This window comes from Ambystoma mexicanum, chromosome 7p (genome assembly GCF_040938575.1).
Source record: "Ambystoma mexicanum isolate Mex_15411 chromosome 7p, UKY_AmexF1_1, whole genome shotgun sequence".
Taxonomy (NCBI): domain Eukaryota; kingdom Metazoa; phylum Chordata; class Amphibia; order Caudata; family Ambystomatidae; genus Ambystoma; species Ambystoma mexicanum.
The window spans coordinates 724,707,701-724,734,023 of record NC_090939.1 but is presented as its reverse complement, the minus strand read 5'-3'; the positions used below and the strand labels follow the sequence as shown (position 1 = coordinate 724,734,023).

At 44.0% G+C, this 26,323-nt stretch overlaps 1 protein-coding gene across 1 annotated transcript in view; it reads left to right on the top strand.

Moving 5' to 3' along the window:
• The first annotated feature begins 9,568 nt into the window (after nt 1-9,568).
• RBBP7 (RB binding protein 7, chromatin remodeling factor) overlaps nt 9,569-26,323 on the top strand; it is a 562,467-nt gene continuing 545,712 nt past the window's right edge. Inside the window, exon 1 of the mRNA XM_069636807.1 lies at nt 9,569-9,907. Coding sequence (XP_069492908.1) covers nt 9,892-9,907 — 16 coding nt within the window. The 5' untranslated portion in view covers nt 9,569-9,891. The remainder of the gene's footprint in view (nt 9,908-26,323) is intronic.

Genomic DNA, 26,323 nt, shown 5'->3' with positions numbered 1-26,323 from the left:
CCTATATCGCTTATTAACAGCGAAGCAAGGATTTTGGCCAAGGCACTGACCAATAGACTTCAACAGGTCATATCCTCACTGGTTCATCCGGACCAGTGCGGCTTTATGCCGCAAAGATCGACCAGAATGAACCTACGCAGGTTGCATCTACTCCTGGAAAAAGCCCCGAGCATCGACGCGCCACTTGCTCTTTTAGCAATTGATTTCGAGAAAGCGTTCAACTCGGTAGTGTGGGAAAGCCTGTGGGCGATAATGAGACGCATGGGCATTGGTGAGACCTTTCTCAGCTGGGTCCAACTGCTGTACGAGGCGCCAATGGCTGCGGTCAGGGTAAATGGCTGGACCTCTAGGACCTTCCCACTGGGCAGAGGCACCCGACAGGGCTGTCCTCTATCCCCCCTTCTATTCGCCCTAGCGATTGAACCGCTTGCCCAATGGCTCCGACAGGTTACTACATGGTCAGGCTTTTGCTGGCCAGACGGACAAGAGGACAGGGTATCCCTATATGCAGATGACCTGCTACTCTATCTCAGCAACCCAGACTACGCATGCCCAATCATAACCCAAATGTTGACGACTTTTGAGGAATTCAGTGGGCTCACGAGTTAACTGGGGTAAATCGGTCCTGTTGCCAGTGAAGGGTGATGACCTGGCAGTCTCCCGGGGCATGCCATATCGGGTGGAGAGAGAAGGCTTCCGCTATCTGGGCATATGGGTCTCAGGGACTCTCTCGGAATACGTAGCGCACAACCTGCACCCACTAATCGACCGCTTTGCCGCGGATGTACAGCACTGGATACTCCTTCCTCTCACACTCATGGGCAGATCGGCCCTCTTTAAAATGATGGCGCTTCCACGCTTCCTTTATGTACTGCAGAATGCCCCATTGGCCATACCAAACGCGGAATTTAACCGAGTAGAGCGCCTAGTCAGGAAACTGATATGGAAAGGAGGGCAGCCTCGAATCGCGTTGACCACGTTGCAACGATCCATCTGGGAGGGGGGCATAGGACTCCCACACCTCAGGTCCTACTACTGGGCCTGTCAACTAAATGTAGTTAATGACCTCCTTCATGGAGACCCCGAACAACCACACATTAGAGCGGAGGAACCCATTATCCAAGGCAACCCACCACTGGAAACACCATACCAGACCCTAACCAGGCCCCCCGTACAAACAATGTCTACCCATATCGCGATGATCTGGAGGCAGGCACACACTCACATAGGCTGGGGGAACAGGATCACTATGGCACAACCATTATGGCACAACTATGGGTTGAAGGAGGTACGGAAGTTGGCTGCATGGATCCGGTGGGTGGAGGCTGGGATAACCACAATAGGAGACATTATTGCGGATGGTTCCATCCTCCCATTCGAAACCCTGCAGCAGAGATTCCGAATATCTGCTACAGAACATTACCACTACCTGCAGTTAACTCATACCATTAATGCACATGGGCAAGAGCTCGACGACATACCAGATTACACACCTCTGGAACGCAACTTACTACCACAACACATCCCTGCCAAGGTCACCACTATTCTATACAAGGCGATTAACGCGTTTGCCACTCCGGATTTGGTCAGTCTCAAAAATAAATGGGAGGGAGATGTGGGGGTCAATTGAACCAGAGGACTGGATCCAAATACTGATGCACCCACGCGATATCGCAATAGACTCCAGAATTAGACTGGTACAACTTAAGATACTCCACAGGGTGTACTACCCCCGAGGGGCTCTATTTGGCTGGGGGAGGGCGGAGGACCCTAACTGTCTGAAATGTCGGAGGGAGGAGAGCACTTTTATCCACCTTCTCTGGGAATGACCTAAAATCAAGTCCTTCTGGGCGCAATGTTGTCAACTGTTAACGAGAACCCTGGGGCGCACAATAATCCCACAACCTGCAATAATGTTACCCGGGCCCCAGATGAGAATATTCCAGATAAATGGGAGGGTATCTTTCTTCCCAATGCAATGGGCCTCATAAAACGAGATATAGCACAGAAATGCGGGGCCCCGGAAAGCCCATCAGTGGCCCAATGGTCAAACGAAATGGACATATGTGCAGCGAAAGAGCATAGAATCTATACAGCACGGGGATGCCTGGCCAAAGCCATCAAGATCTGGGGAAAGTGGGAAGACCATGTGATATAGACCTCGCCGGTTAAATTGGAAAAGAGATGGACACAAACACTATACGGGACATGGTGAGAAATGCACAGAGCAGCAAGACAGGAATGGAGTGATGAACCAACCCGGGCATTGGGGGAGGGAGGCTGGGGGGGATTTGTTGGTGTACTGCATGTATGTTTAAAAACCAATAAAATGTGTTATAAAAAACAATGAGATCTACTAAAGACTGAAACTACGTTGGGATTTGTCATTTTTCGCTTTATGTTTCAGTTTGGTATTGTTACTTGATGCTGCTCGAGAAAGTAAAGATGAGAGAAAGCATCATCCAGCCTCCTGGTCTTAACAAATAATTCAATTACCATGGTCCATCTTAGAACGGGCTATCTTGACCATCTCCAAAGTAAGGTTTGCAAGCTGTGACATGACTGGTACTTTCGCACATGGCTTCCCTGTATCAAGCGCAGTTTTGCATTCTCGAGAATACTGATTTTCCATACTAACGTTATAGAAAGTCAAGATTCTTTTAAAGCCACAGAGGCAAAGGATTATGCTTTCTTTCTTTACTTTAAACTCGAGCAGCATTATAACCATTACAATATATATAAAAATTCACACAATAAAAACTACATTTACCAAGAAATGGTCTGTTTTGTAGTCCAGTTTTTGATAAGATAACTTAAACATGTGACATCCTTAACCAATCCTCTCACTGCTATTCCAATATCTTCCTCTCCTTTCTCTTGTCCTTCCTCTTTCTTTGTCTGTCTCAAACTTTAAGTCCTGTGCCCCAACTAATAGACGCTGAAATATAGTGTGGCTTTCTCCTGCTTTACAGGATCCTGCTGCCTTCGATTCTGTTCCTGTTAAGTAATCAAACAGCAAGCTTAGGCTAGCCACGATAGGGTGGGCAATCGTTACGATACAAAAATGTTCATGACAATATTATTCCCTAGGCATTACATCCAATTATCAATTAAATAATATAACGATTGACTGGGTGGGATAATCCTTCGCCTCGTGTCTTTAATAGAATCTTGACTTTCTATAACATTAGTATGGATTATTAGTATTCTATGTCAAGACCAGAGGCTGCGATTATGCTTGTTCATAGCTTACTCACCACATCTGACCTACCGGTCTAAAGTAAAATTGCTTGAACATGGACTCTTTTGACCAGTCTGCGTCTTTTAAGATGTCCTCTAAACTAGCTCCTGCGTTATATGCTTTTTATGCCATAGTTCCTCTAATTGAATGAGCTCCATAAGTTCCAATGTCAATGCCGGTCTGTAGCACAAACCATGTAACCCATCTGGCTAGAGTTGCCACTGCTACATCTTTCAAACACTGCACCGGACATAACTTGGGTTGGTCTGGGAAAGCTGAGTAGGTAACTGTTCTGATACATGTCTTAGTTCTCTTGTTAACGTGAAATGTGACCCCCGAAGGGCTAAAAGATCTCCTATCTGCTTTGAGTGCTTTCACATCAGACACTCTTAAAAGATATGAGGCAAAGTAGTGTAGTGAGCTTTGATGATATTGCTTTTCTTGTCAGGTGTTAATTGTCCGGCCAGTTAAACAGATTCAAGACTGTATTCACGTCCCATGTCTGTGAGTATTTGAGTAACAGCGGTCTCAAAGGTTTTACTCCTCTGAGGAGTCTGCATGCCAGGGGGTGTTCACCTACTGCCACATTCTCCATCTTGGGATGACTGGCAGATATGGTTGATCTACACATGTTCACTGTTCTGTATGCTTTGTCTTGTGCTGCCAAGGCCGCTAGAACATTCACTATCTGAATTACATTTGTTCTAGTGGGATGTATGTGTCGTTCTACACGCCAGCTATTCCAATGTGCCCAGGCCAATTTGTAGACCTTCCTGGTACCTGATGCCCAAGTTTCCTCAATTTATTTTTCAGCGTCTCCCGAAAGTCCTGACTTCTACCAGGCTCCCCAGAAATCGCTCAGCCTCAGGTTGCTTTCCTGACTCAGCCGATGACACTCCTCATGGATTTTGAATCAATTCTCTGAATTGGGGAAGTAACAGTGGTTTGTTGATGGACAATTCGAGAAGGTCCGGGAATCATACCCGACTCCTCCAGTCTGGTTTCACTAATATTAGTGTTGCATGTTTTCTCCTGACCTGAGCGTATTCTCTATCTGGACCCCACTTCTATAGAAATACGTCCGTTGCTTCTGCTGCTGGATCCGGCCTCCAGCTGAAGAAGCGATTTAGTTGAACATTCAACCTGGATGCAAAAAGGTCTGTTTTGCATGGTCCCCTCATCTCCATTAGGGTTAGAAATACTGTTCTGTCTAACTACCATTCGCTGCATCTCTCAGATGTCTTGAATTCCAGTCTGTCACCTCATTTTGCAGACCTGGGAGATATTCTGCTTTGATGCTGATCTTGTTCTTTAGGCACATGTGCCAGAAAACTTTTGCTAGTTCTGCCAGAATCGTGGACTTCTTCCCGCCCGGCCTGTTTATGTAGCGGACTGTGGAGACATTGTCCATTTTCAGTAATATGCAACAGTTCACCTTGTCCTGGGTCCAAAATCTTGCTGCGAAGGACCCCGCCATCACATCTAGACAATTGATGTGGAGCTCTAGCTCCTTCGCTGACCACCTGCCTCCTGTTGTCACCTCTCCGCAACGGGTCCCCCAGCCCCAACGGTTGACATCTGATTCTATGATGAGGTGCGGTGTTGAGCCAAATATTGCTCTCCTGTTCCAGGCCTCCATGTGTCTGAACTACCACCATAGTTCTGTCCTCGCCTCCTAAGAGATCGGTACTTTCTGTTTGTACGATAACCTTTTTCGCAGGTGTTTGATTTTCAGGCCCTGCAGTGCTCTGTAGTGTAGTGGCCCCAGGAAGATCGCCCGAATTGATGATGCTAGTCTCCCTACCAATCTGGCTAGCTCTCTGAGTGATATCTCTTCCCTCGATATTATTGAGCGTATCTCTTTATTGTTCAGATTCACCTTGGCTATTGGAAGGCTGAGTGTAGCCGCTCTCGTGTCTATCACGAAACCCAGGAACTCTAATGCTTGGGACGGCTCCAAAGCAAATTTTTCCCAATTTATTAGAAAGCCCAAGTCCTGCAATAGTTGGATTGCTACCTCTGCTTGCTGCTCCAGCCTTATTTTGTCCTGCCCCATCAGACAAAAGTCATCTAGGTATACTATTAACCTAATGCCCTGTTCTCTCAGGTGACTGACCACTGTCCTCACCAGTTTTGTAAAGGCCCAAGGTGCTGACGCTGGACCTAATGGGAGGCATGTTAATTGCCACTTCTGACCGCCCCACCAGAATTGAAGGAACCTCTGATGTTCCTTCGCGATTGGGAATGTTAAGTAGGCATCTTTGAGGTCTATCCTTACTAGCCAATCCTCTGCTTGTAACACGTCTCTCAAGAGATGGATACCCTCCATCTTGAAATGTCTGTATATGATGAATGCATTCAAACTTCTCTAGTTTGTCACTGGTCTCTGTTTCTTTTTTCCCTTTACCAAGAACATATTGCTTACAAACCTGATCAAAGAATTGGACACTCGTGCGATGACACCCTTTCTCTCTAGGTCTATTATCTCTTCGTCTAACAATGTTTTGTCCTTAATGCTGAACCGTATAGGACTCCGGTACTCTACTTGTTCTGCATCTTGCCAGAACTCTAGTTGGAAGCCCTGTACCGTTTGGTCGACCCATGCATCTCCTGATAACTCAACACCTTTCTAAGAATAGTGCAGTCCTCCCCCTATCACTAGGGTCCCTGTATCTGCTGGTTGAATCAGTGCTTCTGTGATCAGTCTCACATGTGTTTGCCTGCTGTCCTCTGTTATTGCCTCTCCAGCCTCTGCCTCTTCCTCTTGACTGAAAGAAGGGGTTCGGTCTGCGCTCTTCTTAATTCTTTCAGTCATTCCTGCTATTCTAGTTGGACCTGTATGAGGAATAGCGGCTAGACGAGCAGCCCCTTCCTCTACCAGCCCTTCCAAAAACCTTCCCGCAAAACACTCTTTTTAATGATGCTTATGCTTTGTCTATAGCGGCCTAAGTATTCACGAACTTAGCCATCTCCTTAATGAAGGCATCCCCAAATAGTTTGTCTTTACTTCTAGGCGTTGATTCTGCTGTGGACAGTTCGCTCATTTTGGTGTCTATTTTGACTAGAATAGACTTCCGTCTTTCTGTTGTCAGGGCATTGTTAGCATCGCAGAGTAAGCATATTGCCCTCTGCGCCCATCCAGCTAGGATCTCCAGGTCCAGTTTCTGTTCTGGCTGTTTCGCCTCTTCTGCCATCTGCCAGATTTTTGTTAGAGGACCTAGAACATCAATGGGTTCATCCTGGCATGATCGCCAGGTTCTATCTATGCCCTTCTTGGTGACCCTGCGGTACCGTCCCATGAAGGACATCTTTTCATCGATTTCTGGCATTTCTGCCATACCTTCTGGCACTTGAGACCTGGGGCATTTTGCCCAGAGCTTGCTCCTGGCCTCTTTTGACAGAGGATTTCAAATCCTCCTCTTTATATAATTGTCAATCTTGGTGGGGGGCTCCCACTCCGCCAACCCGGGATGGATGAGAGAGTACGGGTCGAATACCTCACCCAGCTCTTCCTCCCTTTGCCTTTTCCTTGGCAGCCTTATGCTTATTAGGAAGGCTTGGGGATGATATATCAAGCTCCTCTGAGCTTTCTTCAGACGTCTCGTCCCACTCTTCCTCGTCCAAGTCTTCTGAATTTGACTCTTCCTTTGTATATCCTTTACCTCTCCTTACCCATGACCTTGACCACATTCTTTTCTCACCACCTCTCTTTGTGTGTGGTGAGACCGGGGGTTTGACTGCTGCAGGCCTTTCGGGCTTTCTTTCTTCCCCCTTGCCCCTCCTGATATCTCTCTGGGGCTTCTCCTTTCAGGGCCGCTATCCCTTTGGAGAAAGTGATGAGGTCTTCCACCCAGCTCCTTCCCTGTGACAATGCTCCCAATCCTGCACCCAGTACACTTTGTACTGCTTGGTCCTTGTTGGACACTGTCCACTTACTGCTAGTATGGGGTTCCTCATAGTCCTCGCTGGAGCTGTGCGTTATTAGACACAAGCCGGTCTCTACAGGGTTTCTGGGCCTATACCCGTTGTAAAGCAGCTTATGTGGGTCTGGGTTGGCTTAACCTGTTGCAGTTTCACTTGTGTCTGTGCCCGTCTACAGTGCTTTGCACTTGCCATTGGCAATAGCTGCTGCCTTCCCTGCCTCTACTGCAGCTGACTGTAAATCTCGACACTATTTGTGTCAGTTATCTCGCAACCACTAGGCGGCGCTGTGCCATAACACTTTGCAGCCTGGAATTCGCTACGTAGAGTTGATGGCAGTCCCTCACTGTGTCTCGCTCTGATGTGTGTGCCGGTGAAATCCAGTCTATGTAAAAACAAGTGCTCTGCTCCTCGCGCTCCTGCTACTCATTCCCATTACTGCCGATTATACAACAAATGTAAAGGTTCTCAATGAGATCTACTGAATCATTCAAGCCTGGATGGCACATCATGGCTTATACTTAAACGATGATAAGACCGAGTTACTCATCCTCGGCTCACACCTCTGTCTTAATAAACTGGACCCTGCTTTCAAAGATTTTGTTATCGATGTGAATACCATTAAGGTGTCAAACAATACTCAAATTCTTGGCTTCCACCTTGATTCTACCCTCTCCTTGACAAAACAAATTAACTCTGTGGTTTCAGCATCAGCTTATACTTGCAAACTTGTGACAGCGTGCAGACCTTTCATCACCACTCCTAACTGCATCATTCTGGCAAGAGCCCTTGTAATGTCTAAAATTGATTATTGCAATGCCCTGTACCTGGGGACTAGTCAAAAGAACATTAACCGGCTCCAAGTAACACAGAATAATGCCATCAGAGCAGCCCTCAATATACCCAGAAAAGTGCACATCTCCGACACCAGACGGAACTTCCACTGGCTCCCTGTGTCACTTAGAATTTCGCACAAAACCCCTCGCACTCACACACAAGTGCTTAACCAAGCAAGCATTAGAATACTTGACCACCCGTCTCACTGCACACACAGCTACCCGACCACTTAGATCGGCACAAGCCCACTCACTTGCCATACCTAGATTTAAATTACAAAATGCAGGGGGGTCCAGCTTCCCAGTTCTTGCATCCAAACTTTGGAACACACTCCCAAACCCTCTTAGAACTGAAATCTGCCTCTCTTCATATAAGAATAAAACCAAATCCTGGCTCACTGAGCAAGATCTAGGCACCACCTGCGCTAGATTGTAAACACCAGTCACGCTTTGGTAACGCCTGCACTAAGACTTGTATAAGTGGATAGCTCTAGCTACTTGAAGTAAATCAGGTGTACCCATAGGTGTATGTACCTTGTATCTAACTGTATTACATGTCTTGTACTCACCACTACGTCCATCTACCTCTTGATATGTACCTGCACCCCAAGAAGTTGTACCTTGATGTCTTTCAACCTGTAACCATTAGTTGTAGACATGCAAGAAAAGAGCCCAGATGCCTCAGGGCAGGGTGCGCAATATACATAAACAAAATATAAATACCGGAGATGGGTGGCTCTTACGGAAATGGCACAGGTTGACGGTGGATGGTTACCGTTGCACGTGTGTCTCCGTGAGAGCACCCCTTCCAGTGTTAATAATTGAGTCACCGGGCCCCTGCAGAGGGCCGTTGCGATCGTTACTAATGGGTACACGGATATGCTCCGTCTAGATGCCCCGTGCTGCGAATGCTAAAACAATCTATTTGTTGCTGTGCGCGTGCTGAAACTAAAACATTTCAGTTAAACCTATCCACTTATACACATTTTAAAACAAGATAATAACATACATGCCAACATTCTCGACTACCTAGGAGGGAGATTCGACTCCAGAAAGCGGGAGAAAGGAACTTCCCCGTAGGAATGCATTGCGGTTTTACTTATTTCAGGCGGCAGTAAAAAAAAAAAAAAATAGCAATATATATACTTAACTGCTGCACAAGCATCAAAGAAAGAGGAACGACAAGAGAAAGGAGAGGAAAATATTCGAGTAACAGTGAGAGGATTTGTTAATGATGTCACATGTTCTAAGTTATCATATCAAAAATTGGACTACAAAAAAGACTATTTCTTGGGGAATGTCGTTTTTATTGTGTGAATGTTTATATATAGTGTAAGGGTTATAATGCTGCTCGAGTTTAAAGTAAAGAAAGAAATAATAATCCGAGCCTCCGGCCGCAACACAGAATCTAGTCCTACCGGTGCTTTTCTATCCATTACAAACTATGGCCGCCTCCTGACCAGATCCAAAACACACACATTGGAATCATTGGACATACGGTCTAGTGTTTGTGTTGACTAAGCTCCGTAGTCTGTGATTCGTTAAGACACTGAAAAAAAGGGATTGTGTCAAACTTCTCTCCCCCGCCCACTGCCGAACGTCGCGCGTGCGCACTTTCATAGGTGGCGTGTTCGGCGGCGCGGATTGAAAGTGAGAATCCAAGTTTTGCTCTGGTGCCCGGGAGTGGAGCCCACATCACGTTAGAGGGGTGGCAGATAGCTGCACAGCTTCTTTCTGCGGCGCCCCGTTCATCTGCACCCCGAAGGATTGGTGGAAACGCCAGCCCCGCCCGACAGAGCTGTGGCGGTTTTTATATCCGAGCAGCGGGGGCGGAAAAACAACGAGCGCCGAAGGGGCCCGGGGGAGACGGGGGCAACAGAGGAGACCGAGAAGATGGCGAGCAAAGAGAGTAAGAGTCGTCCAACCGGTAGAGGAGGAGGAGGAGGAGGGGGGGGGGCATGTGCATTGAGTTCTGAGTAGTGACGTCACATGTCAAACTATAGAACTTACCTGGCCCTTGCTACGTCACCGCTCAATCAGGTGCAATACCTTTACTGCCAGTTCGTTCTTAGTTTGGCCCGGGAGACCGTCAACTACTTTATTTTGCATATAGTTGCATCGCCGAGATAAAGGGCGCGAAAACGCAGGGCCTACGCGGGAAACCTGTAGCTGAATGTTGTAACGTAACAACGATTTGCAGTAGAAAATCTGGCCATATGACATCCTTTAAATCCACGCGTTGTAGTAGCTATTTATCGGTAGTCTATTCCAGTCTTCCAGGGGCCCAAATGCATGGCCTTGCAGGCCGTTTCGCCCCACCTCCACTGCTTCAAATGTTATACAAAATCGGGGGCGCTTGAAAATGGACGGAGTGCGGTTAGGGGTGGCCATCATGCTCTTCCCCCCCCCCCACATTAATCTTTAGCTGACCTTGAAACCACACATAACTGGAGCACGCCATGAGTCATCGCAAATATAAGTTACTTGCGGCTTTACATATTGAAGTGAAATAATACGTTTGTCACACATAAACCTAACTTATTTATGTTAGGAAGTCCCCCAAGAGGACCAACCATCAGTAGCCGTTCATCTTCGTGTATGATTCTAGAACCTAGATTCCAGAGTCATACACGAGGCATGACGCCAATCACAGAACTAGGTACATCATGGTCGTCTATATGTGTTAACCACATTATAACATGTCCTCCACATTCATTTTTATAAAGAATATAAAAAAAACAATGTGCATGCAAACCAAAATATTCAAATTAATGATACCTAGATAAATAATGTGTATACTATTGATAAAACAGTGTATACTTATGAACTTATAAACTTATTAAAAAGGACATGGAACAGTGAAAAACACTGAATGAAAGGGTTGGTTCACAGTGACTCCATCATGTAGAAATGCTCCATCAGGTTCAATAGTATATGAAATCCTGTTTGCAATTTCTCACAATTCTTCTGGATCTCGGACGCTTACTTATTTCCCATCATCTCTCCAGAAGACTTTTGGCTTGTCAGCATCACTTGCAGGTGTAATATTGTATTCATCGTCTCTAAAACATTGTCCATATTCTCTTGTGGAACCTCGGCTTGTTTCATTCCTCATTGGTTCTCCTTTTCTTGCAAGTACATCATTGCAAGACCATCTTTTCCCCTCATCTAAAATTACTGATTTATCTGAGCATCCCATCATTCTTTGGGGAGAGCGAAATCTTGATTCTCCTTTCATTACACTCTTAGGTTCTCTAACCTAATCCAGTCTCCCCTCTTAATCTTGCTTTCCAATACATATTTTTGCTTATCATAGTAACTCTTGTACTCATTTTGTATTTTCTTTACCTTCCTTACAATTTTTTCCAAATTAATTTCCTTATTTTTCTTTAGTATAAGCCAAGCAGGTCTAAGTCTGTTGGAGCAATTCTCCCTCTCATGAGGGTGAACAGTTCTTCCTCCGTCACTGAATGGAGTTACTCTATATATGTAAAGTGCCTCTTTAAGTGTATCCTTCCATGGCAATTTATTAGCAATGGCTAATTGAATGATCCCCTTTATAAATCGGTTCATCCTTTCTACCAAGCCGTTTCCCATGCGATGATATAACGCCGTGGTGCTGTGCTTGATAGCTCGCTCTTTTAGAACATTTTGAACTTCCCATGATGAGAACTGAACCCCCTTATCGGATATCAGCTCTTGAGGGGTCACCTTCCCTACTGAATACTCCTTCTAGGAACTTCATGACTTTCAAAGCCATCACTGATTCTTCAATCACTCCACACTCCAGCCATTTAGATGTATAGTCCACCAACACTATGAAATACACTTTTTGAGGTCCAAGCATCTCATAGGGACCAGTTATATCAATAGTTAACTTTGTCCAAACTGAACTAGGCACTTCCACAGGTTGTAGCAGTGTATTCTGTATTTTTTCCTTTATCGCTTACTGCACATGCAGTACATTGCTTGACCATTGTTTCTAGTTCACTCCACATATTCGGCCACCAGTAGGCTTCCCTCACTCTTTTCTTCGTTAAACTCCCCTCCCCCCCACATGCCCCTCGTGGGCAATTCCATAATTTTGTCTCTCAAAACCACTTGTGAAACTATACGATCATCTCGGTAGATACACGTGTTGTCACATGACATTTCATCTTTTATCTTCTCCCACAATTTGATATTCATCTCTACATCCTTCCAACCACTTCCAATAGCCATCCTAAGATGTTCTTGTATCTTTCTTCATGGCCTTGATCCAATCCTCCTTAGAAAAACTAGGATGTATGTGTGCTATGATGCACTCTGCTCCTTGATCTTCTGTTAATTCCTCAGCATTATTATATTCAACTTCAGTGTCATATGCTAAGCCAGAGAAACAGTCAGCCACCACATTTGATACACCTGGTGTGTACTTTACTTTGATGTTGTATTGTATGATGATCAAAGTCCATCTCCTGATTCGTGGATATGTCAAATGTGGGTTTTTTGAATTCAATATGTGCATGAGTGGTTTGTGGTCTGTCTTGAGATCTTTTGGAATACCCGAAATGAGGCCCTTGAAATGTTCTAAAATCCATTTCATCCCAAATGCCTCCTTTCCAATAGTTGAATAATTTCTTTCTACTCCTTTTTAATGTTCTGGAAGCAAAAGCAATAGGTACCACAAATCCTCCCTGTACTTGCTCCAAGACGCCTCCCAAACCAATGTTGCTGGCATCAACCAATATTATAGCCTTTGCACTGCGGTCAAAATTCTAAGTGTAGGCGCTTTATTTATCAAGGATTTAATGATGCTAAATTCTCTCCTGAAATCTTCTGACCAAGAAAATCTTGTACCTTTTGCACATATGCTTCGTCTTGCCTGAGTAATGATATTCCGTAAGACCCAAAAAACTTCGAAGTTGGTCTTTATTAATCGGATCAGGAATTTTAAGGATGGTATCCACTAGTGCTTAGGTTTTATGCCTTCAGCATTAATACAATGACCCAGGTAAGTTAACCTCACACTTTTAATTTACATTTTTCAATCTTGAGTGTGAGGCCCTTTTGTTGGATAACTTGTAGCACACCCAGCAATTTTGTATCATGGTCATCTTCCGTCATAGCAGATATTAATGTCGTCCTGGAAATAATGCACACCATTGAACAGAAAATGCATCAGTCTTTGAAAAACAGCGACTGCTGACGCCAGCCCAAAAGGCATCCTCTTGTACCTAAAAGCACCTAATGGAGTGATGAATGATGTTAGATGTCTAGATTCTTCATCTAGCAGTGCCTATGCGGTACACAGGTCTGATGTTGTAAAGAACTTCGCTGGCTTCATTGTGGTGAGCATTTCTCCAGTGTTTGGAAAAAGATGGCGATCAACCATATGTTTAGTCTCTTCGACCCATCCAGTTTTTGTACAATAACAATTGAGGGGGAAAGCCATTCGGAGCTCTCAATTGGTTCTATAATGCCTTGTTTGCATAATTTCTCCAACTCATTTTGTAGTGCCTCTCTGGTGCCAATTGGTATATTTCTCACCCTGTGCACAACTTGCTTTGCCCCCTTTTTTTAGTACAATGCGGTGCTTAAATCCTTTCAAGATGCAAATATTATCATTGAACACTTTGGGAAAACTCTTGGCTAGATTTTCAGAGGTGTCGCAGCTGTTTTCTGTAATGCTTAGAATCGGTATATTTTCTCCGGGATGTATCCTGATTATCAAAGATGCTTGTTCCCACCAACCAACAATGGAGAACCCCTTTTCTTCCAAATATAATTTACAATAAGTTTTCCTTCCTTCAAAGTTTGTGTACCCTACAATGTTAATGGGCGACTTGCCGTAACCCGTCGCTCTCACTCTGGCCACTTGTAAATTTTACATCTTTCCTTTGAAAACCTCTAGAAAAGTCTCAATGTCCACCATCTAGTATATGGTGAACCAGTGTCCACCATAACCTGCAAGCAAGGTTATGCCATTTATAGACATAGGTACCCAAGGGCCAACAGTACCTTCGCCCAGAGTAAATGCCAGTATTTGTACTTCCTCTTCAAATCCATTGGTGATTGCTAGCAAACTACTTGGGCCACCTAGTTCTTCCAACACCTTTATGCTGGTCATATTTCCTCTGCCCAAGCGACCAGGATTCCTCTGTTCATATAGCGAGAATTAAATATGCCTCTGTTCCGACAGACTTTGCTAAAGTGTCCCAACTGGCCATACTTGTAGCATTCTGCAGAGAATGCAGGACATTATTTTTCCACATTTGCGTGCCTGTACCAGCCACACTTGAAGCATCTGCCTTGTGACCTATTTGGTGCCTCTGTGCTCTCTAGACATCATACCAAATGTCTATCTTCTTTACCATGGCAATCAAAATGAACCACGTTTTTAAATGGGACCAATGATAGCTATCCAAGCCTCTATACTATGATTACCTCATTTAAAATAGCTTTGGTAGTCGGGTGGTGGTTTTCCTACTTTAGCACATTCATCTGTGTCACCTCTGCACACTCTGTTGGGTTGACTCCTTAAACCCGTCAAGGCTATGGTTGCTTCATCAGGTGAGCGTACTGGGGAGCCATGCTCTGCAGCATATTTAAAGCCCTGTCTGCCTCTCAACGAACTCGCTGTAGATGGCACACTCTTTTCACATAACCTTAAGTTGCATGGCACGTCACCTGTGTATCACACCTACATTTTACCGTTCCATCTGTAGTGCTCTACTTGCTTTTTACATCCTGGCTGTCGCATGCTGACCTCTTACTACCTGGTTCTTTGTAGAACCCTGCCTCGCCTTGTTAAACATGCGATAGCATGCCATCTTCCACCCACTGTCTTTTGGACACTATATGCTCAACCTTTGTGCCGCTCCTTCATGCACTGGCCTGGTTGCCCCCCACACTTTCAGCTACTCATCTTCTCCCCCAAAGGAGTAAAGCGGTCAACTTTACAGAATGGTTTTGGATAAAGCAGTTGCCTTCAAACTGGCTCTGACTTGAAGAATGGGATGTGAGGGTCTTGGTGGTGGCTAGGCTTTCCAGGAGTACGGTGACGGTTTTCAATAGAAAATATAAGCAAGTATGGCATCTGGGGTGACGCACGCTATTTTTTTACTGGGGAGGGGGTTTCTGCATTAAAAGGCAACGTTTCCCTTTATCTTTTCCAAATAAGTGCAAACAAGAAGTAATCGGGATGATACTTTTTATTTAACAAGCTAACTATATCCTGTCTGGCAAAGACCAGTATGTGTTAACTTTATTTTTTTAATAATTAGAATTACATTATTGCTACTGTAAAACACTGGATTTTCTCCATACTTTACAGTAACATTTAGGTTAGTGTATCAAAATCGCATATTTCATTTTGGTCGGTCAAGTTTTTCCTATGTGAGCCTTTCCACTTGTACACACTTGTTGTTCATACAGGTTATGATATTTTTTTTAATTCATATCATTAACTAGTTAATTCACTTAGTGTTCTATTTTGTTCCACAGACATCGTTATGACACACGCTATTTCACTTAGTGTATTCCTTTGTGACAATAGTAGTGATTTCTTTAAAGATGGGTCTGTTATTCTTTATATAGAGCATTTCATGCAAGTGTGAATTGTTTATTACAAAAAAACATTTGTTCCAACTTTTCTTTGTATGTGCTACTGTTTTGCCATTTCTTGGGCTTTGTCAAGGCACATTTTTTACTTAATATTGTGTCAGTTTTGTATTCCATTTAACATTTTAGTGCATTTCAAGTTTGACACACGCCAATGTTCCAAAAGCTAGCAGATATATGCATAGGATTATTCCATTCTTTTTTCTCTTTATGAGAGGGAGCTTCACTGGGTCTTAGGAGTTGGAGTGGGAGAGGTTTGGTTAGTCTGGGCTGCTAGTGCGCAGGAAGAAGCGGCATGCAGTTATGTCGTGGTGTAAGCAGGTTGGCTTACCTCGGGTGCTAGGTAGTTCCAGTGGTGTGTAGTTGGGGTTCTGCGTTTGCTTGGAGTGTTTCTTCTGGTCTCTTACACCAGTATTCTGATTGCTGTTGCTTATATAATCGACCTTATGGTTTGGGGTAAGCAAATGCGTCTTCCATATGACCGCAGCAAGGCTTTACAAAGGGAAGGGACGGGGGAAAGGTTTGAAATGGCTATTCAAAGCACTCAATACCACACGCACAACGGGCACCTAAACGCACCAACTTAACATCTGAAGTATATGAAGCCACGCGCTGGCTTCATATACGCCAGATGCACCACCTATAACATCGGAATTCAAAAATATGCTTTTGCATCAAATATTAATAATGCAGAACCTTGCAAGTAGGCCAACCATGTATACAAATGGTCTATTTATTCAATTTAAAGCCTCAAACAAATACATGCTGCACCAGCAGAATACACATAGGCCAAACTCATAAATAAATACACATTAGGAATACTGATGAAGCTATGAACCAGCATATCACTTTGTACCAAATGTTATAAGCACAAAGTTTCTGTTCAAATATGCACCACGAATTACAAATAGTTCATCACCAACCGGGTTTGAAATGTTCGGCAGCAACGAATGTACACGCACAAACCATAGTTGCTCCGTTGCTAACCACTGCACAACTATCTAGCAGAAACCTCACGAGGTACACTATGGGAACCTCACAATGAATAGAATAGGTATGCACCAAGCTCAAGCAACATATGGAATAAGACGCATTTGTTTACCCCAAACCATAGGGTCGATTATATAAGCAACAGCAATCCGAATATTTATCTAAGACTGGAAGAAACACTCTTAAGCAAACGCAGAACCCCAACTATACACCAGTGTAACTACCGGGCACCCGAGGTAAGCCGACCTGCTTACACCTACCTAGTATATTAAGTACAAGTAACCACAACATAACTGCATGGCGCTTCTTCCTGCGCGCTAGCAGCCCAGACTCACCAAACCTCTCCCACTCTTAACATCGCAGACCAACTGAAGTTTTCTCTTTTGTAAAGCAAGAAAAAAAGAATGGAATAATCCTATGTATATATCTGATAGCTTTTGCAACATTGGCGTGTCACAAACTTGAAATAAATATATGTACTAAAATGTGAAGTGTAATACAAAACTGACACACAATACGAAGTAAAGAATGTTGCCTTGACAAAGCCCAAGAAAGGGCGAAACATAGCACGTGCAAAGAAATGTTGGCACAAATGTTTTTTGTAATAAATAACACAATTCATACTTGCATGAAAGGCTCTATATAAAGAATAACGGACCTATCACTAAAGTCACTACTATTGTCACAAAGGAATACAATAAGTGAAATAGCTTGTCATAACGATGTCTGTGGAACAAAATAGAATGAACACTAAGCAAATTAATTTGTGTTAATGATATGAAAAACATTAACCAGTGTGTACCTCACAAGTTATTATATAATTTGAAAATCTGTGGGGGCACCCTAAACCCAAGCGCAAAGGCTCACATAGGAAAAAAGAACTAATTTTGCTTATCAAACCGACAGGCGAATATCGGTCCCTACTGAGCCATGCAGCCACTGACCCCCAACTGAATGTGGACAAATCAGTTATGAACAATATGTAAAGAAACTGAACTAAATCACGGATAGAGCCCCACACTGATACTATTCACCAAAAAGCAAGAAACTTCAAATTGACAAGTTGAACACTTTGAAGATGTACATGACCACACAGCCAAATGCTTTTGATGGCAATCCTAGTTCTGTGACCTGCTGGTTGCATACATCTGTGTAACTTGTGCTCAACCCATGAGCTGATCCCATACTCTGGACATATCAACATGTTGCTTCATACCAGCTACCCTGAAAGCGAGATGGCCTCCAACTACACTATTCCACATAGTTTGCGCAGTTCTCGGGCTGCTACGCCCAGCCACACTTAGTCTCGTACTTAATTACTTAATTTCCTCTTTACCTAATGAATTTGCAATGCTAACTAGAGGTTTACAGAAACTAGTGATCAATAGTTCCTTTCAGTATGCATATCTACTGATCTACTGTAATACCATATGCGGTAGTTGGCTTTTTGCTCGGAGTATGATTGCATTATATATTTGCACCTGCGGTAGAGAGCGAGCCAAACTGTTTGTGTCCATTAATGCAGCTAACCTTTTACAGGCACTGATCCAGGGCTTGCAAAATCTACTCGCCCACTCAAGTAGATTTTATGCAGAGGCGAGTACCATTTGCAGGGGATATTTGAAACTTGTATTTAACATTTACTTTGCAGTATGTGTCAAAGGTTTCACTGTGAATGGCTGTCTGGCATCTGGGCGGCAGCAGTGTGCCAAACATAGTGGGTTTGTAGTAACATGCACCATTTTAAAGAAAGTACGTTTACATTTTTTGTCATCCGTTACCGTGGGTAGAGTGCGTTTCTCTTAGGTCGAGTAGGTGGTGAAAGGAGTGTCTCGACCTGCTGATCTTGCTGAATTTTTCAAAAAACGTGCAAGGCCCGATTCATCTCGACAATGTCTTCAGCAGTACACAAATTGTGTTTTGGTGCTCATTGTATATATTGGGTACAAATAACATCTGGTGACATTAAACAATATTAGTACAGCATTGCTAATGAAATGGGTTGGTTTGCTAATTAACATTTTACTTGAGGAAACTCTGCTAATCAAATTTATGCCTTGATACGAGTGTTGGGTAAGTACCATATCCCTTACTGTTTTATGCAGCATCAGCAAAGCTATTGAATAAGTAATTGATCCATATTTGTAAAGTGCTGATGCAACCCCGACGAGTATAGTGCAAGGCAGTACCCACTGCTAACCAACATTGGAAGAGGGTGGTTTTCAATCCTTTTCTAAACTCGCAGGATTATGAACTTGCAGGCTTGATATGTTTGCTGAACAACCAATGCAAGCATATTCCATTTTTCACCACTTGAACTTCAAATGAATGGCCCAAGTCCTGTACCACTATTAACCATTAGCTACTTGAACGAGACTCCTATTTGGCTTGTGCTATTTCACAGGATCCTGCAAATGGGAGGGCCCCTCGCAAAGCTTTAAGCGCATACCTGATACTTTGAAAAGGATCACTGACTTGGGGGCGAACCTTGCTGCCATGTTTTGTAGCACGAGACTTATTGTGATACTCTTGTCAAGCACCCAGGAACAGTATGTTGCAATAAGTCTTGCACCAATAACTGAGACCGAAATTGAGATTCTAGAAACGGGAGCTAAAACCAGTTCTGGTGTGTCTCCAGCATTAACCAGGGATCAGGAGCAAATCGAACTTCCACATATGATGCAAACAGATAATTCTGTTCCTTATTTATGACCCAATGTGCTTTAAATGTCGTATGAATGTGTCCTAATTGTTTCATAATTTAAATTCATACAGGTGTGTGTTCGGCATCAGTTGGCCTCAGGGGCCAAAAGTCACTCTCAATAGCGGTTTGTCATGCTTTCCAGGCTCTATTGAGCAACAAGCAGGATTTAAATAGCTCCCAGCTCTCCTCATTTTCAAACCGTGCAATAATAGCCTGGCTGACGGCTGCACAATTAGCTTCTGAAAGAAGGACAAATCTGTTGTAGATGTGTTAAAAATTTAGAGCGACTGATTGTTTTTTTTCTTCTGGTAAGGACATTTTACCAGCAGTGTCGAATACACCCAAGGATTTGACATGAGCAGAGGTCATTGTTTTAATGAAGGAGAAAGCCGGGAATAGAAAGCAATGAAGCTCTATTTAGGTATGATGCAAGAAGCAGAATTTCAGTTTTTGACTCGTTAAGGCTTAGCCTGCTCTCCTTCATCCAATTTCGATGCAACCAAAGAGCATTTTCACTTTCCTCGGTATGTTTCTAAATCGTGCATGTTCCTTAATAAGCAATTGGAATTTTTATTATTTTCATTAGAGTGGTAAACGGGAACATTCAGACACCATGTTTCAAGGTATAGATGGTTAACCTTGGGTACACCGAGCACCACCTCCTGATGTTAATCCAAATTCAGCTAGTCAAGACTAGATTACAGTATGAAGTGCGTTGGGTAGATCCACGAGCGTCAAGGTGACTACTCATTTGTTAGAAATATCTTTCCCTCCCATACTGTAAGACTGATTCAATCCTTCAGATTCTGAAATCAGATTGTTCCCGGATATATTTGTACATTCAATGTAATGTTGAGTGTTTCTGTTCTGCTGATTTGTGCTTAATTACTTTTGGGCTCAATAGAATTAATGTTCATCTGGATGGAATATAAATTAGCTAGTTTCTCAATTAACGTGGAATGCTCGCATCATTTCATTTCAACTGCTTACACCTGCTGAACCATTCCAAATTGTTCGAAACCCTAGCCTCTTTTGCTGTCTATTTTTATTTCGGACACCTCATCGCTAACCGATAGGAGCCTAATTTGGCGATGCACACGTTCTTCGTCATATGGATATAGAAATACCTGCCATTCGTTACAATGGCAGCTGTGATTTTACCATGGATTCTTGAGTGGAGAGGGTGCTTATTATCTGGAGACACCTCCCCCTCTTCCCCCAAGAGCTGTTCTCAGATGCCTCAGCAGATGGCACTAGCTCCTGGTGGAACGGTGTTGCCAGATTGGGCCATTTCCTGCAGAAAAAAGGCTACGCAAATCTGCGTGACTGAAAAATCCGTGGGGGATCGGAGGAGGGTCATCAATTTTATGAAGTGTTTGGCTACTTTACGGAAGGGGTAATTAACCTCTTTCTGGGGTTAGTAATATTCTTACCACTTTCATTCATGAATCACACATCTCTATATAGCCAGATTGATCTATGCATTAAATGGAGACCCCCAAGATGACATTTACTGTTCCATCTACATGCGTAAAAACCCAGTTTAAGTGATCGCTCTTCCTCCGTCTTTTGCTATAAAGGGGTACTGTATTTGTCTCCTTGTTTGTGTTTTGGGAGAGAGTGCAAGGCAGTTTTGATGGGCAGATGAAGTGGCAGAGATTAGCCATAGATCCCTTGCAGCAACAGTGTGGAGCCAGCCAGGGTAACTAGCAGAAAACAAAAGGCTGTCATTCCTTTAACCGCACCAATCTCCGTATGTCCATGGGTCTATGTGGCGGGGCTCAACATAGTGGTTCCTTTCAAAATTAAGTTCAAGTGGACTTCATGCTGGAGGAAGACTGTCCTGCCATGGCCAGGTTTGATTTTGAAATATTTATATCGCACAATTAACAAAATGAATCGGATCCAGGCACAGGTAAAGCTGAGCATCAAAGCGAACCATGAAGACAGATTGCCAAAAGTCAAACCAAACTGACACACTAGTTAGTGTCTCACCTATGCCAATTACTTGAATAGGTAGGTTTCCAGAGCCCTCCGAAACTGATGATTCAAGGGCTCTGATCTTCAGAGGCAGCCTATAAAATATTTTTGGGCCGTACACTCCAGATCTGCGATCATCTTTGAACACATGATTCGATGAAGGGATTTCCAGCAGCAGTGTTACTAGATCGCAGCCGCATAGTTGGGTGGTACACCACCTAATTTTCTTAGATGGGTATAGTGGAGCCAAGTTATGCACATAAGAACTAGGCACAGAATGTTATAATCTATTAGATTGTTAAAGATAAGCCAGTGTAAAGCTCGCTGAAGACTTAAGGGGAGTACTTCCATACTCTAAAAATCAACCTCAATGGAGCGTTTTTGGCTTTTTGCAGGCACTGCATTTGAGAAGTGGGATAATGGGCAGCAGTCCGTTAACAATCTATATAGGAATTTACCATGGCCCCCACCACCACAGAGTGATCTCTACCGTAATAAACGGAAGAGCAGGAAAAGCCTGTTGCAGGATGCGCAAAGTAACAAAAATGGACTGTGCCTTAGTGCTCACCTGATCTGCACACCCTTGGTTTTCCTGCCAGGTGCAGCCCACATTTTTGATTTCAGGGTCAAACAATAGGTTTGAACCCAGGAAGTATGGGTGGATCTGGACGCCTGTGGTTAAGGTGTTTAGGGCTTGTTGGGGTAACACTCCACCGCCCCCCCACCCCCAGGCAGGCAGATCCTTTGCTCGGAGTCCACAGGTGCAGAACTTGTGGAAGGCCTAACTCCTTCCCATTCCTAAAAGAATGCCATGTCCAGACAAGTAGCAAGGTATAACTGGGGTTTATTACAGCCAACAACCCACAGGTAACTCCTGCACGGCAGCAATTTCCAGCCCCTCTCACTGAATCCTGTGTTGCAGGCCAAATTTGACACCAGATGGCATCATAACGTGCGTCACATTCTCCACTCTGGATAGGCTGTTGAGGTGTCGGGCTTGGACCATCCCCGAAAATTGCAACTCATTGTTAGTGTGCGGACCCCATGATTGGTCAATGATCCCAGCTATCCTCCCCTAGGGCGATTAATTTTGATTGGTGGACCTGCAGGCCCCCAAGCCTGGGATAAACTTTGTTCCCAGCCCGCGAGACACCTGCTCCGGTGCATGCGCAACTGTGTCAGGTGCAGTTGTGTCCATATCATAACCGCGTGTAGACCAGCATTGCCATGCGTGCACTCAATTCTCAGCGCAGAACTGTAGCTGGCATGTAACAAATTTGTTGCAACTATTGTCTGGTCTGTGAGATGGTTGGCTCTTCCCAGCCACCTAATCTTGGCTCCTAATCCGCTCAGCTGGATCACATGCTTGGGGACCACATTTGTGAGCTCGGGAGTTCTGAATTATTCTGTATTTTACAGGTAATGGGCTTCTGCGTAGCTCGTGTTAATTCGGTTCAGGGTGTGGAATGTCACTTGCAACATTATGACCCTGGCGGTGGCTTCGTTCTCGCCACCGTAGTTCTGCTTACACAGTATTCTGTGGCTTCAGGTTTCCCTAAAACGGCTAAGGCCTACTGTGGTTTTCCTAAGCCATGGTCTGGCTTCTACTGTATGTGCCTTCCATAGTGTCCATAGGTTAGTGCATTATGGCTGCAAGCTCCCTCGAATGCTCCTGCCATTCCATATGCTTATTTGCATATAAGCGGCTGCAAGCATGTACACATGCTCTTCTTGCGTTCATGCGGCGAGCTAACGGCAAAAAAGAAACATGCAGATAGTATGTACATGTCAGTCCTCGAACTCTTAGAGCTGTACACCTGTGTTCTTCGTGTAGTTGGGTGTGTGTGTCTCGATTGTGCGGATGGCATGTGTGCTTCATGTTTGTGGCTATGTCGTCGTGGCGTCTCTAGCGACTTGAGGCATGGCTTCTCGGTTCTTGTCGCTTCTGTCCATGTAGCTGTCTCCAACTCTGTACTGTGTCTTTGTCCACTCTGGTTAGTGTTTGCGTGGGTCCTTTGTTGTAGGGTTTGGTGAGGGGGGTATCTCTTGTGATATACTTTGCTTCTAATTGAACTGCATAACTGTAATTTCCTGTAACCAAGTTCTCAAGTATCCTTGTAATGTCTGCACTCAGCTACCCTTTGGGTTTGGTTTTGCGCTATACCAAACAACAAACAAGCTGTCCATTGGGGGAGCAGTGGGGATTGGTGTGAGCTTGTACGATCTGCAGCCATGTTATCTTTGGTGTTTCTTCCGTGATAGGGGGAGTATTCTGACCTTCCCTCTTCAGGCTGAACAAAGCTACTTCGATTTTCTGGCGTTCAACAGACGCCAGTTAGACAACCATGCCTTTACCTCCACCAGGCATTTTTCATCCGTCTGAACAGTCTCTTCCAGTCTCTTCCACATTCCCTGTTTTGACGAAGACCTCTGTCGTCCGCATAGGAGTGGAACTTAAACCTTGTGCATCCTAAGCAGGTCCATCAGGGGCGCAGATATAGATTAAACAAAAGGGAGGGAGAGTGAAGAAACCTGAGGGACTATCCCCTCCTGGGGGAGCGGGCTTGAAGTGAATCAACCCATCTTCACCTTTTGCTGCCTATGAAAGAAAGGAAGCAAACCACTTGCTGGCTTTGTCAGCTATTTTCCAATCTCAGGTGTTGGTGGGGTGACTTGCAGCTAGTCTGTAAAATTCACAGGTGGCTGATGGATCAGAGGGGGAATATGGGATAAAGTAAATCAGCACACGTTAAGGGATTAAGGGCAAAAGGGACATGATGAAGGGCAGGTCCTAAATATTAAGCAAGCAATTGAACACCTTTTTTGGTTTCAAACCCACACTACAAGACAACCATATTTCTAGAATACATAGATGCTCCTTACTTTCAATAGGAGGCAAGTGACCATCTGCTGGTTCACCATTGCTCATTATGTCTCTGCAACTTTATGAAAAAGTTGCATCTATTTTCTCCATTTCTCAGAATTTTCTTTGCAATTGTGGATTACTGAAAACATGACGAGTCAACCTGACGTATGAATACTTACAGATTTGTGTTCTACAAAAGTATAACTTTTTGGTTTGCCCATCTTGAGCGGAAGATTAAAAGTACCAAAGTTCAGAGCAATGCAAGCCTAAAGATGGCTATTGGGGTTTGCAAAAATGTTTTATAGCCTGGATTAAAACAAAAACTTTGTTTAACACACCAACACATTGATGACTGGCATGCATTTGAGCTGTATTTGGCCCATCCATTAGCTCACTTAGGCTGCAAGTTGACAAAATATGCAGCCATTCTGACCAATCCATTCAACACAGCCAGGCCGCCAAATGTCTTATCGAGTAGACATTGAGTCTGCGAGGTAGAAATGACTCCATGCAGAAAGCTGTGCTGTGGACTGCCCCTTTGCTTGCACATGAAGGCAAGTGACTGGTGTGGCATGTAGCTTTCAACTGAAATTCTACATGCACAACAACTTCTCAATCACCAATCCATCAATCTTAACTCTTGATTCATCTGCCACTTCTTCCTCATTCACCCTCACCCAGTACTCCATGGTTTTGAGGTGATAATGTGACTGCGGCACGCACCGAAATGTATCAGAAGCAAGCAATCGGGGTGTTTTAAATAGGCCACTTAACGAGCGTGCACTCGGTGTCTGAAGCCGGAGGTTGTACAAAAGACAAAAGGACATTGCAGTTGGTTTAGCCCGACGGGAGAAGCTACATACTGCGATGGAGCGATTTCGAAGTACCCTTTGGGAGTGAGAAAGGAGTCCAGTCAGAGGACGTCCAGTCCTGTGCCCAGGATAATACGCCAATTTGTGCACAATTTGCTGGGTCATGCATATCCCAAGTGAATGTTAAGGAGTCATTTTTTTAATGTATTGTGGTGGTAAAAAAATTGGTCCCCTGAAAAAGTTCTCGAACTTTGTGCAATTAGCCTTCGAAGAACGAAACATATTGGGTTTTTGAGGACTGTGATTGATGACAGTGATGTGAACTTGTTATCAGTAATTGTTTCAATCCTTTCATGGTGAAAGGATTGATTTACTGTGCACCAATAGTGTACTAAAGGCTACCTAGATGTAAGTAGGTCCATTAGTTTGAGTTCCAACGTTGGGTTTGCACTACATTTCTAACACAGATCTTTCTAGATATACTTTGCACTTTAGGAGCAAATTCACCCACAGTGGGCGATTGTCCACTGGTAGGTGATGACTGAAATTAGATCATTTTTACACTTTTTTGTCTTGGTTTTTATAATATTTGTACTGTTTTATGACTGCTTATATAGATTAAATGCACTTATTTGTTTTTTAGAATGTAATTGTACACTTTTTTATGATTGTGAATTAATAATTCTATTTTATTAAACAGCTCATATAAGATCACTTAAGTACTCGGCACCTATTTGGTACACGGGCTGAGTAGTTGGGAGAAGGGAAGAATTAGAAGAGACACTGGTTCCCAGGTTCTTGATTGTCTGTACTTTGGACAGAACCTTGTGTCGGTTAACCCACCCATGATCTCATTTGTGTTGAGTATGTGAGCGTGACACAGCAGCGCTCGCTGCAGACTGGTGGGCCTATGAGGACTAAAAGAAACGCCCCCACACACAGACGCCAACGTTGAGAAGGCATGGAGTAGGGTGACCAGATGTCCAGGTTTTGCAGGGACGGTCCCCGAATTGGGCCCTCCTGTCACAAGAGTTGTTAAATTTAAAAACCCTTCGCCCGGTTTTGGGCAAAGGGTGGGTGACAATGATTGATCACTTTCAGTATTTTGAAGCTTGAGGATTGATTCAAGCCACAACCTTTCAGTTTAGAGCCACAAGACTTGCTGACCGTGCCACAAACTGGCTTGAAAATGATTGTACAGCAAGCCATGTAATATCAATTAGAGCAAACATTTGTTTTTAATTCACATGCCAAGATTCAGACCAATCTGCACAATTTAGATCATGTATCATTTATAGAAAGAAGTGCTGGAAATAGTGTTGGGTGGTGGTTGTTGGGGTTGGGGGGGATGGGCGGGCTGCAATGGGGTAG